The sequence below is a fragment of the Natator depressus genome, chromosome 7 (genome assembly GCF_965152275.1).
Source record: "Natator depressus isolate rNatDep1 chromosome 7, rNatDep2.hap1, whole genome shotgun sequence".
NCBI classification, from domain to species: domain Eukaryota; kingdom Metazoa; phylum Chordata; order Testudines; family Cheloniidae; genus Natator; species Natator depressus.
In genome coordinates, this window is record NC_134240.1 from 53538524 (window position 1) to 53551868 (window position 13345).

The 13345-nt window shown below is 47.0% G+C and overlaps 1 protein-coding gene across 1 annotated transcript in view; it reads left to right on the forward strand.

Moving 5' to 3' along the window:
• Positions 1 to 13345, forward strand: part of ZSWIM8 (zinc finger SWIM-type containing 8) — a 139033-nt gene that overhangs the window by 111958 nt on the left and 13730 nt on the right. The window contains exons 16-22 of the mRNA XM_074958448.1: positions 564 to 798; positions 4262 to 4414; positions 5294 to 5516; positions 5731 to 6020; positions 7250 to 7473; positions 7786 to 8268; positions 12019 to 12187. Of these exons, the coding sequence (XP_074814549.1) occupies positions 564 to 798; positions 4262 to 4414; positions 5294 to 5516; positions 5731 to 6020; positions 7250 to 7473; positions 7786 to 8268; positions 12019 to 12187 (1777 nt within the window). The remainder of the gene's footprint in view (positions 1 to 563; positions 799 to 4261; positions 4415 to 5293; positions 5517 to 5730; positions 6021 to 7249; positions 7474 to 7785; positions 8269 to 12018; positions 12188 to 13345) is intronic.

Genomic DNA, 13345 nt, shown 5'->3' on the forward strand with positions numbered 1-13345 from the left:
AAATGTTCCCTAGTAATAAAAATAGAAAAGTAAGGATCAGCAACTATTGTTAAAGAATAATAGAGTGCATTTCTCTAGTATATAAAAGTCTCAAAGGCCTTTCAATACTTCTGTACAGTAGGTTGGTATTAAACTGAGGCACAAAAGTGTAATGACTTGGCCAAGGTCAGCCAGTGAGTCTGTGGCAGAACTGTGAATAGAACCCAGATCTCCAGGCTCCCAGTTCTGTGATTTAACCACCCGATGAGAATCAGAATTGTTTCCATATTGAATGTTGGAGGGGTCATTGGATTTTTGAGATGCATGTAAATGGAGAAGGAGCAGTCGGTACCATTTGAGTCTACCCTTCCACAATGGTGCAGTCATGTGAGTATGGAACCTGTCTGGCTGATCTCAGAGCCTGCTTTTCCTAAAGGAGCTGGACATGTATTTTCTTGACACTCTTGTCTAACAGAATTTATTTTCTCCCAGTAAGAAGCTGAATTAGTACCTTGCCAGTATCCTTTGGGATAATGGGTGTTTTCTCACTCTGCCTCTAACCCAATTTTTCTCCCCCATTAAAGATTTTAGACAAACTGCTAGACAGAGAGAGCCAAACGCACAAGCCACAGACTCTGAGTTCCTTCTACTCATCCAGCAAGCCCACAGTAGCCAATCAGAAATCTCCTTCCAAACATGCTGCCCAATCCACCACAGCTATCCAGCAGCTTCCAGGGACGTCAGTCACTCAGCAAGCAGGTGTAACCACTGCAGTCCAGAGCAGTCCTTCTGAAAGCTTTGTGGAGAAGAGTGCACAGGGTAAGAGATCTGCTGTTCCAGTGTGATCATGCAGAATGCCCTGTACTTACTGACGGGAAGGGAAACTAAAGTCCTTGTTCCTTTTGGGAGGAGGCCAGGGCTGATTTGTGCAATGGTCTGGATAATCAACTGTCCCTGAACTCCATCTACTGCACCTTGCTCCTAGGGTAAAACTAACCGCCCACTTCAAGCATTTCTCTCCACTCTCGTGTCACAGAACAATTCACTCAACTCTTCAAGCTTCCTGTCTCTAGAGAGCTAATGATAAACTGGGTCCTGATTCATTTAAAAAGACTGCTCTAGTAACGTCTTTTATGTCGGTATTACAATGCTGTGGAGTTACAAAAAAAAACCTATGTACAGCTTCAGGGGCATCTGTGACATCAACAGACTAGAACAGCAAACTAGATGAGAGTGGGAAGTAAAGGTGAAAGGGAGTTAACAGTGGGAGAGGAGCATAAATTCCCCTCCCTGAAGTTTGTTTCCCCATGTGCTCTGTGCCCTTGCTTTAATGGAAAACATCACATGATGTGTATGGGAATGGCATGCAGCTCAAGAGAGGTGTTCCCTTCTAACCTTCTCCTACCAACACTGGTTATAGCTGGAGACGATAGCAATAGCTACAGGAAAGGTTGCTGTAGCATTTCTATTCTAAACTCCTGGCTTCAGCTGCATGGAACTGTCTGAAAGTTTGAGCTGTTAAACTGAACCATTCTAAGCCTGGTCTCTGACAATGGTTTTTTTTAACTTGGAAGGAAAACGATTGATTGATTATGAACAAAAGGAATTAGAAAAATACATTGTTCTTCCTTTATTAAAAAAAAAGGTCTTGACCTTTCTTTGAGCAGCTAAAACTGCTGGGGCAGGAAGTTTGTCATGGAAATAAATCTTCTTGGTTGGCTGCAAAAGTACAAGCTGTCCCCTCTACGTATGACACGATGGCTGCATCCCCCAGGAGCTTGGGGGGAGGCATTGTCTCTGAGCTCTTGCTAGGACGCTGCAGTTCTGCGCAGTCCCACTGCAAGGCTGAGGCTTAATGCCACAATTTGTCCTCAAGTTTTGAGTGGCAGAAGTGTTTTGCTGGCTCTTGTGGAAAAACTTCATGGCTCAGTAAACTTTAAGTGCTGAGTGAATTTTTTCCATGTGACCCAGTGGGAGCCTGACACCACTAGAAACATTCAATCATAGAATCATAGAATATCAGGGTTGGAAGGGACCTGAGGAGGTCATCTAGTCCAACCCCCTGCTCAAAGCAGGACCGATCCCCAATTAAATCATCCCAGCCAGGGCTTTGTCAGGCCTGACCTTAAAAAATTCTAAGGAAGGAGATTCCACCACCTCCCTAGGTAACGCATTCCAGTGTTTCACCACCCTCCTAGTGAAAAAGTTTTTCCTAATATCCACATAAATCTCCCCCACTGCAACTTGAGACCATTACTGCTTGTCCTGTCATCCACTACCACTGAGAATATTCTAGATCCATCCTCTTTGGAACCCCCTTTCAGGTAGTTGAAAGCAGCTATCAAATCCCCCCTCATTCTTCTCTTCCACAGACTAAACAATCCCAGTTCCCTCAGCCTCTCCTCATAACTCATGTGTTCCAGTCCCCTAATCATTTTTGTTGCCCTCCGCTGGATGTTTTCCAGTTTTTCCACATCCTTCTTGTAGTGTGGGACCCAAAAGTGGACACAGTACTCCAGATGAGGCCTCACCAATGTCAAATAGATGGGAACGATCACGTCCCTCGATGTGCTGGCAATGCCCCTACTTATACATCCCAAAATGCCATTGGCCTTCTTGGCAACAAGGGCACACTGTTGACTCATATCCAGCTTCTCGTCCACTGTAACCCCTAGGTCCTTTTCTGCAGAACTGCTGCCGAGCCATTCGGTCCCTAGTCTGTAGCGGTGCATTGGATTCTTCCGTCCTAAGTGCAGAACTCTGCACTTGTCCTTGTTGAACCTCATCAGATTAGATTTCTTTTGGCCCAATCCTCCAATTTGTCTAGGTCCCTCTGTATCCTATCCCTACCCTCCAGCGTATCTACTGCTCCTCCCAGTTTAGTGTCGTCTGCAAACTTGCTGAGGGTGCAATCCACACTATCCTCCAGATCATTTATGAAGATATTGAACAAAACCGGCCCCAGGACCGACCCTTGGGGCACTCCGCTTGATACTGGCTGCCAACTAGACATGGAGCCATTGATCACTACCCGTTGAGCCCGACAATCTAGCCAACTTTCTACCCACCTTATAGTGCATTCATCCAGCCCATACTTCTTTAACTTGCTGACAAGAATACTGTGGGAGAGTGTCAAAAGCTTTGCTGAAGTCAAGGAACAACACGTCCACTGCTTTCCCCTCATCCACAGAGCCAGTTATCTCGTCATAGGAGGCAATTAGATTAGTCAGGCATGACTTGCCCTTGGTGAATCCATGCTGACTGTTCCTGATCACTTTCCTCTCCTCTAAATGCTTCAGGATTGATTCCTTGAGGACCTGCTCCATGATTTTTGCAGGGACTGAGGTGAGGCTGCCTGGCCTGTAGTTCCCAGGATCCTCCTTCTTCCCTTTTTTAAAGATGGGCACTACATTAGCCTTTTTCCAGTCCTCTGGAACTTCCCTGGATTGCCATGAGTTTTCAAAGATATTGGACAATGGCTCTGCAATCACATCCGCCAACTCCTTTAGCACTCTCGGATGCAACGCATCCATATTATGCATATCTGTGGCTTTGCCCCTTCTGCATATGCATTACAGTGTAGTATAGTTTTTAATTACATGACCATGTACTAATTGCTGTATTTCCCCCCTACGACCTTATTTATACATGATGAGGAAACAGCTTAAATGACTTGCCCCAAACCCCATAATAGGTCAGTGTCAGAGCCAGGAGCTGTGTTAGCACCGTAATGTAATAAGGGATAACTTGGACTTTCCTTGGCAGTTGCAATTGGAACAAGTGACCTTTAGGAGTCCCTTCCAGAAATAGCTCTTTTCCTGCTGTATGCTGAATTCTGACCTTTGCTTATTGGAAATGTCCTGTTCTCCTTCTGAAGAGCATGAGGGGAAGGAGAAGGTGGACAAGGCAGGACCTGAAACACAATGTAAAGTGTATTCGCTCTCAGTCTGGGGCAGGATTATGTATGTGGAACTCAGATAAAAGTACCAGAGCACCCTGTCTTAACTCGATTGAGGAGTAAACCTGTACATGTAAAAGCCAGCTGTGCTTTTAGTACTCATCTCCGAGGATGAGAAAAGGAGGATCTGTATCAAACTCCAGATCTGGCAGATTATCCTTCACAGCCCCAGGTGCTTCACTGTTTCACCTGGCTTCATTTCTTTTGAGTGAGAGAAGCAGTGTTTATGCCTTTACAAAGGCATGGGGGTGTTCAGAGACATCTGGCTTCACATACGTTTCAAGACTTGTTTCATTGTCTCTTGCTGCTTTCCCGTTTGTCCAGAGAACTCTCAGAGGTCTCCTTGCGAGCCGCCTGGGGAGTCCAGTGTCGTGAAACAGGAGGGGAAGGTTCCCAGTCGTCTGGCCCTTGGAAGTCGAGGTGGATACAATGGGAGATGCTGGGGCTCACCTGTCAGGCAGAAGAAGAAACACACAGGTATGAGGTTATCAAGTCATACAGCATCCAAAGCTGTGCTAGGCCCTCTGCAGGGACAAACCAGTTCACCCACCTTTCTACTCTCTTGTCAGTCTCTTCCCTCAGTGAAAAAAGCAGTTCTTGTCTGTGTGTGAGCTCTTTGGGGTGGGGACACAGGTCTTTCCCTGTAAAGTCCCTTGTGTTTAACACTACCTGTGGTCTGGCTGGCGAATTAGGTATGTTGGAACTGAATGGATGCACTGTTTCCACAGTGCCCCCAGCTTCTGCTGGCCCAGGGAGCAGGGCACCATGCTTTTGGGCTTTGTGCCAAACTCAGATACGCTGCCACTGGCTCACTGGCTGAGTTCCCCCCTTTCTGCTGCCTTCTGTGGGAACTGGGTGTGTTTGGGGGTAAGTTGTCTTGGGATTGCGGGTGGGGAAAACTTCTGTTTAAATTGGATTGGATGTTAAAATACTGTATATACAATGGGGACATTGTACTGCATTCTTTTGATAAAACCATAAAATAATACGCAGTCTGCTGGGCTTGGTGATCGATGTGTACAATTGCTTTGATTCTCATCATCGAAATGTACCAAAGATCTACGCGGAGTGCGCATGGCAGGGAAGTATGTGCAATGGGCTTCCCTTTCCCCTCTGTCGGGGCGCTGTGGACTACTCTGTATTATGAAACTGCAAAATCAGTGCAGGATTGGTTTGATGAACTGGCCAGTTTTGTCTATGAATGTACATTCCAGTTGTGGTTTGCAAAGAAATAAAACCCTCCTCAGCTGTTTACCCTGCCTGTGGTGTGAACGGCTTGGGACCTGTTCAGGTGTGCAATGGTCCCAGAGAGGAGCTTGCCCATTGACATGCCCTCTGTTTTCTGTGGTGTTGTAGGCATGGCCAGTATTGACAGCAGTGCTCCCGAAACCACCTCCGACAGCAGTCCAACCCTCAGTCGGCGGCCCCTTCGTGGGGGATGGGCAGCCACCTCCTGGGGCAGAGGACAGGACAGTGACAGCATCAGCAGCTCGTCCAGTGACTCGCTGGGCTCATCGTCCTCAAGTGGCAGCAGGAGAGCCAGTGGTGGAGCACGTGCAAAGACTGTGGAAGTTGGCAGGTAAGATCCATAGTCACTTTCCACTGTCATGTGTTCCTCTCTTAGTACATGACACCTCGTGGCTTCATTGGTCCGGAGTCAAGTGTACACACGGGCATGTGTACATTTGTGGAATGCCTGTTGGTGAGAGCTTGCTGAGCCTGAAGAGAGGAGCTCTGTGAGTGAACTAGGTGCTTGCTCCTTTCCGAGTGGTTCCTGTATCTTGTCATTCCAGGTATAAAGGGAGGCGGCCGGAAAGCCATGCACCTCATGTCCCAAACCAACCCTCAGAAGCAGCTGCTCACTTCTACTTTGAACTGGCCAAGACAGTTCTTATCAAGGCGGGTGGAAACAGCAGTACCTCCATCTTCACTCATCCCTCCTCCAGTGGTGGGCACCAGGGGCCCCACCGCAACCTCCATCTCTGCGCCTTTGAGATTGGGCTCTATGCACTAGGGCTGCACAACTTTGTCTCCCCCAACTGGCTCTCTCGAACCTACTCCTCCCACGTCTCTTGGATCACAGGTTAGGGCAGCATTATTAGGGGGCTTTTATCTGGTGGGGTGGGGAGCTTGATCTTAGTAACATCATTGACGAGACACTGATGCACACAGCTGCAGCCTGCCATGGACAACTGCACACACCAGGTGGCAAGGATTTGCACAGGTGATCCTTACTACAGCTTGGGGAGGATTCTGGTGCCAGTACCTGCTTCTTGACTTTGCACCATAATCAGCCACAGTGCCCAGAAGTCTCTGGGCATGGGGGGACCCATAGGATTGTCTTAGTGGGATAGGGCCTCTCTTTGAGGATCTCTGCTGATGAGGCACACTTGCTAAGCGTTGTTGTGGCTGAGCGTGTTGGAGACTTTGACCTTCCCCCTCTACCCCATTACACTCCGACCTTCTGCTAGCTTCCCCACTGTGGCTTGGAGAGCTCAGTAAGCCATAGTGGAAAGCTAAAAGAATGTTGATGTATTTCTCATATAAGGAAAAGTTAGTTCCCTTTTCTCAGGCTGGAATATCCCCCAGGCCCTCTAGAAGTGTCTGACTCCTTTCTGTGCATTAGCATACATTCAGGCATTCTCCAGGCCATCTAAGGGGAATGTTAATCCAGTGGCAGTGGGGAGCACTTGGCTAGTTTACCTTGCTGCTGCCTTCCACCTTCCCCCTGTAGACAGTGCTCCGGCCTACCATGACTGTCCTGCTGGTCGAGCAGCTGCACAGAGCTGTGTCTAGGATTCAGCAGTGCTGCTGTGTCACTACTAGTGTGATGCAAGTGTGTGAACGCCCTGCTTGTTCAGGGCCCTGCCTGTGCCAGTCGGACATGAAGCTAGAGGAGAGCACCTGGGTTTCACTTGCCTTCCCCAAAGAAAGCCGTGTACTTTGGGGAATTCCAGGCTTCTCCCCCTACAGAGACATGGCGTCTCTAACCTTAACCCTCTTGATAATATGATCCAATGGCTGGAAGTGGAGGCTAGACACATTCAGACTGGAAGCAAGGTGCACATTTTTAATCTTTGGAACAGTTTACCAAGGGGCATGGTGGATTCGCCAGCACTGACAATTTTAAAATCCAGACTGGGTGTTTTTCTAACAGATCTGCTCTAGAGATTATTTGGGGGCAGTCTCTGGCCTGTGCTAGGTGAGCCCAATGGGTCTGTGGTTCTCCCCAAAAGAGCTGATTGGTGCTGTGATTGGGTCTGTTGAGGGTGGTGTGTGATGCTCGTCCTTCTCTTCCCCTCTGGATACTAGGGCAGGCCATGGAGATTGGCAGCGCAGCCTTGAACATTCTGGTGGAGTGTTGGGATGGACATTTGACTCCTCCGGAAGTGGCGTCATTGGCAGATAGGGCTTCAAGGGCCAGGGACTCCAACATGGTGCGAGCAGCTGCTGAACTGGCACTCAGCTGCCTGCCACATGCCCATGCCCTGAACCCAAATGAGATCCAGAGGGCCCTGGTGCAGTGCAAGGAGCAGGTAAGCATCGCTTCCTGGGGGCAGTCTGACCTCAGAAGGTTCTGGACATGCCAGGGAGCCAGCTGTTATCAGTGGGATTGGCTCCTCCCTGCCTTGTGAAGACAGAGTAACACAGCGCTGATTCCAGTGCTGCATTATAGAGGTTTCTCCTATCCTTTGTGGGCAGTCTCTGGTTATTATCTTGCTGGCTGCTTTGGGCAGCATTGGCCATTCTGAGGCATGTTGCAGTCCTTGGTATCTTACCTGCTGCAGTTTTCTTCTATCCCTCATGCTGCTGGGTTTGTTTTCTCCATTCTCTGCCCCCCTTCTCAGGATAACCTGATGCTGGAGAAGGCCTGCATGGCCGTGGAAGAGGCAGCCAAAGGAGGTGGGGTGTACCCAGAAGTCCTGTTTGAAGTGGCACACCAGTGGTACTGGCTCTATGAACAGACTGTTGGTGGGACCCCGGCGCAGAGAGAAGGAGCCACTGGTTGCAGCGCCAGTGGTGCCCGGGCAGCCTCTGAAGCAGTGCGCGGATTGACAGACAGCAGGGTGGCTGCTGAACCCACCACTGTGACAGTGGCAGCTGCAGTGACAGCAGCAGCGACAGTAGTGCCGGTGATCTCTGTGGGGTCAACTATCTACCAGCAGCATACGATGGCTGGGCCAGCAATGGCACATGCACACACCCAGGGCCTGCACCCCTACACTACTCTCCAGACCCATATACCCTGTAACCCCCAATATATTGGACACCCAATCCAGCACATGCCACGCCCAGCAGTCTTCCCTGTGCCAGGCTCAGCGTACCCCCAGGTGAGTCACCATCAGTGGCCTGGTGTTCTATAGATAATCCTCTGCATTCATGATAACCTAGCTCAGCTTCTTAGAGAGGAAACATAGTCTAGTGGGGTGAGCTTCGGGGGGGAACCAAGATCTCTGGCGCTCCAGTCTCAGCTCTGCCACTGATTCACTTAGCAAGTCACTTCAGCTTTCCCATCTGTAAAGCAGATTTATTTACTTACCTCCCACGGGCAGGTAATGCATGTAAAGCGATTTGAGAACATTAAGTGTAGTATCAGCTATTGGTATTACAACTGGTATTGCTATAGGGCCCAAAGTATTCTAGGCACAGTACAGAAATGTCCCAGCCCTGAAGAGTTGGCAGTCTAGGCAGCAGAGTGGGATGTGACGATGGAGTAGGGAGGAGTAGGAACTGGGTAAACTTTTGGGAAACGGGGAGCCTATGTAGGAAGGATGGATGGGCTCCACCTACACCAAAATGAAACCAGATTGCTGGCACTTAAAATTAAAAAGGGCATAGAGCAGTTTTTAAACTAGGGGCTGGGAGAAAGCCGACAGGTGTGGAGGAGCACATGGTTCAGACAGAGACATTCCTTAGGGGAGGATCTACTAATAGAGATACTCTGTCCTAGTAAGGAGGAGAGTATGGAAGATGAAAAATACAGGTAGGATCTGATGAGAAACATTCAAATGATAAAAAGTCTCATTCAATTACATCATGTAATGGGTGGCAGCTAAAAAGTGACAAGTTTTTAAAGTATTTATATTCCAGTGCTAGAAGTCTAAATAATAAGATGGGTGAACTAGAATGCCTCATATTAAATGAGGATATTGGTATAATAGGCATCACAGAAACTTGGTGGAATGAGGATAATCAATGGGATTTATACCAGGGTACAAAATATATTGGAAGGACAGAACAGGTTGTACTGGTGGGGGAGTGGCATTATATGTGAAAGAAAGCGTAGAATCAAATGGAGTAAAAACCTTAAATGAACCAAACTGTACAATAGAATCTTTATGGATAGTAATTTCATGCTCGAATAATAATAATATAGCAGTAAGGAGATATTGCCGACCACCTGACCAGGATGGTGATAGTGACTGTGAAATGCTCAGGGAGATTAGAGAGGCTATTAAAATAAAAAAACTCAATAATAATGGGGAATTTCAACTATCCTCATGTTGACTGGATACATATCACCTCAGGAGAGGATGCAGAGATAAAGTTTCTTGACACCATAAATGACTGCTTCTTGGAGTAGCTAGTCCTGGAACCCACAAGAGGAGAGGCAATTCTTGATTTAGTCCTAAGTAGAGCATAGGACCAGGTCCAAGAGGTGAATATACTTGGACCGCTTGGTAATAGTGACCATAGTATAATTAAATTTAACATCCCTGTGGAGGGGAAAACACCACAGCGGCCCAACGTTGTAGCATTTAATTTCAGTAAGGGGAACTACACAAAAATGAGGAGGTTAGTTAAACAGAAATTAAAAGGTACAGCACCAAAAGTAAAATCCCTGCAAACTACATGGAAACTTTTTAAAGACACCATAATAGAGACTCAACTTAAATTTATATCCCCAAATTAAAAAACATAATAAGAGAACCAAAAAAGTGCCACCGTGGCTAAACAACAAAGTAAAAAAAGCAGTGAGAGGCAAAAAGGCATCCTTTAAAAAGTGGAAGTTAAATCCCAGTGAGGAAAATGGAGAGGAGCATAAACTCTGGCAAATGAAGTGTAAAAATATAATTAGGAAGGCCAAAAAATAATTTGAAGTACAACTAGCCAAAGACTCAAAAAGTAATAGCGAAATTTTTTATGTACATCAGAAGCAGGCAGCCTGCTAAACAACCAGTGGGGCCCCTGGACGATCGAGGTGCTAAAGGAGCACTCAAGGACGATAAGGCCATTGCGGAGAAACGAAATGAATTCTTTGCATTGGTCTTCATAGCTGAGGATGTGAGGGAGATTCCCAAACCTGAGCCATTGTTTTTAGGTGACAGATCTGAGGAACTGTCCCAGATTGAGGTGCCGTTAGAGGAGGTTTTGGAGCAAATTGATAAACTAAACAGTAATAAGTCACCAGGACCAGATGGTATTCACCAAAGAGTTCTGAAGGAACTCTAATGTGAAATTGCAGAACTACTAACTGTAGTCTGTAACCTGTCATTTAAATCAGCTTCTGTACCAAATGACTGGAGGCTAGCTAGTGTGATGCCAATTTTTAAAAAGGGCTCCAGAGCTGACCCCGGCAATTACAGGCCAGTAAGCCTGACTTCAGTACTGGGCAAATTGGTTGAAACTATTGTAAAGAACAACACTGTCAGACACACAGATGAACATAATTTGTTGGGGATGAGTCAACATGTTTTTTGTAGCTGGAAATCATGCCTCAACAATCTACTAGAATTCTTTGAGGGGGTCAACAAGCATGTGGACAAGTGGGATCCAGTGGATATAGTGTATTTAGATTTTCAGAAAGCCTTTGACAAGGTCCCTCACCAAAGGCTCTTAAGCAAAATAAGCAGTCATGGGATAAAAGGGAAGGTTCTCTCATGGATTGGTAACTGGTTAAAAGATAGGAAACAAAGGATACGAATAAATGGTCAGTTCTCAGAAGGGAGAGAGGTAAATAGTGGTGTCTCTCAGGGGTCTGTACAAGGTCCAGTCCTATTTAACATATTCAGAAATGATCTGGAAGAAGGGGTAAACAGTGAGGTGGCAAAATTTGCAGATGATACAAAACTACTCAAGATAGTTAAGTCCCAGACAGACTGCAAAGGGCTACAAAAGGATCTCTCAAAACTGGGTGACTGGGCAACAAAATGGCAGACGAAATTCAATGTTGATAAATGCAAAGTAATGCACATTGGAAAACATAATCCCAACTACACATATAAATTAGCTGTTACCACTCAAGAAAGAGATCTTGGAGTCATTGTGGATAGTTCTCTGAAAACATCCACTCAATGTGCAGCGGCAGTCAAAAAAGTGAACAGAACGTTGGGACTCATTAGGAAAGGGATAGATAATAAGACAGAAAATATCTTATTGCCTCTATATAAATCCATGGTACGCCCACATCTTGAATACTGTGTGCAGATGTGGTTGCCTCATCTCAAAAAAGATATATTGGAATTGGAAAAGGTTCAGAAAAGGGCAACAAAAATGATTAGGGGTATGGAACGGCTTCCATAGGAGGAGAGCTTAATAAGACTGGGACTTTTCAGTTTAGAAAAGAGATGACTAAGAGGGGATATGACAGATGTCTATAAACTCATGACTGGTGTGGAGAAAGTGAATTAGGAAGTGTTTTTACCCCTTCATGTAACACAAGAACCAGGGGTCACCCAGTGAAATTAATAGGCATCAGGTTTAAAACAAAAGGAAGTACTTCATGCAACGCACAGCCAACCTGTGGAACTCGTTGACAGGGGACGGTGTGAAGGCTAAAAGTATAACTGGGTTCCAAAAGGAATTAGATGTGTTCATGGAGGATAGGTCCGTCAGAGGCTGTTAGCCAAGATGGTCTGGGATGTAACCCCATGCTCTGGGTGTTCCTAAACCTCTGACTGCTAGAAACTGGGACTGGAAGAAGAGGGCATCACTCAAAATTGCCCTGTTCGTTCATTCCCCCTGAAGCATCTGGCATTGGCCACCGTCGGAAGACAGGATGCTGGGCTAGGTGGACCTTTGGTTTGACCCAATATGGCTGTTCTTATGTTCCTATGACTGATACCCAGCTTCCTTTCTAGGGTGTCCACCCAGCATTCATAGGAGCACAGTATCCCTATTCTGTAACCACACCATCTCTGGCAGCTACAGCAGTGTCATTCCCCGGTGTGCCCGTCCCATCCATGACACAGATTGCAGTGCACCCGTACCATGCTGAGACAGGACTGTCACTGTCTTCCAACGTAGCAAGTGAGTATCTTGGCCCCCAGACGCTGTGTGTGTAGAAGTGTGGGTCATAGTCTTCCCAGCTTTATCCCAGACAGGACCCATGCATCTGGGACAGGACTATCACTGTTCAGAAATGTGCCCAGTGTGTGCATCGCAGCCCAGAGATGCACATGCAGAAGGAGGTTAGGTCCATGGTGGGGAAACACCTAATGCACCAATCAGAAGTAAACTAGCAAGTGGAACTTCAGTGTCGATCTGTTGACGTTTCCGGAGTTTGACCCCTCAGACTGAATTGAGGCAGACACCTGCTAGCAGTCTGACTCCAGATAACTGGATGAGCTTTATTTCTCTCTCCTCCTGTCTGCAGCCCTTCAAGTAAGGGAAGGCGTGTGTGACATTTGTGGTGCTGTAAGGTCAGCTTCCAAGAGGTACTTGGAGCAGGAGGCAGCAAAACTTCTGCCACAGAGACTTCCAAAGCCTTCATCATCTTCGTGAGAGCTTGGAAATGGTCTTGCCCCAAATGCACGTCCTTAGGGGAGAGAGTTGTGTCAGCAGGAGTACTTCAGAGACAGTCTCTTAGTGACTCTGCAATGCTGCAGTTTGGCTGGAGTTCAGCCAGTGTGCAGTGCTGGGAACAGCTGCTGTGTGTGACTATCAGTGACCTGCTCCTGTGGGGCATGGCTCTGGCAGGAGATAGCTGGACCTGGGCTGAATTACACCATCACTTTCTACGAGAGCAGTATTGCATTTGGAAGTGGGCTGGTTCTTACTGTAAGTGCTGCCAGTGCCTCCCAACCGATAGAGTTCTGGAAGAGCCAGCACAGTGGGGCATTTGCTAGACATGTTGTTGTCCTCCCTCCCATCCAGACGCTCAGGGAAAAGGGGCTTTTCTTTCTGCTTTTTTTTAACTGATGTAAAAATGACTAGAAAAACCTTGGAGGTCTCAGGAACTTAAAACTCCCCAGGTCTGCTCAGCCCAGCACCTTTACTTTCAGTTTCAGACTTCAGCTGTGTAGTGGTTGTGACTCTCAGCTTAGCAAAGCCATTGCCATTCTCTTCCCTGAGGTGCTGGAGCCAGCAGGCTGTTTGCTCATCCTAGGTTAATGTAAATGAATACAAACTGCCCCCTCTCTGACTGCCAGGATGTGACTTACGTGAGTTTGGATTCTCTTGCAGTTT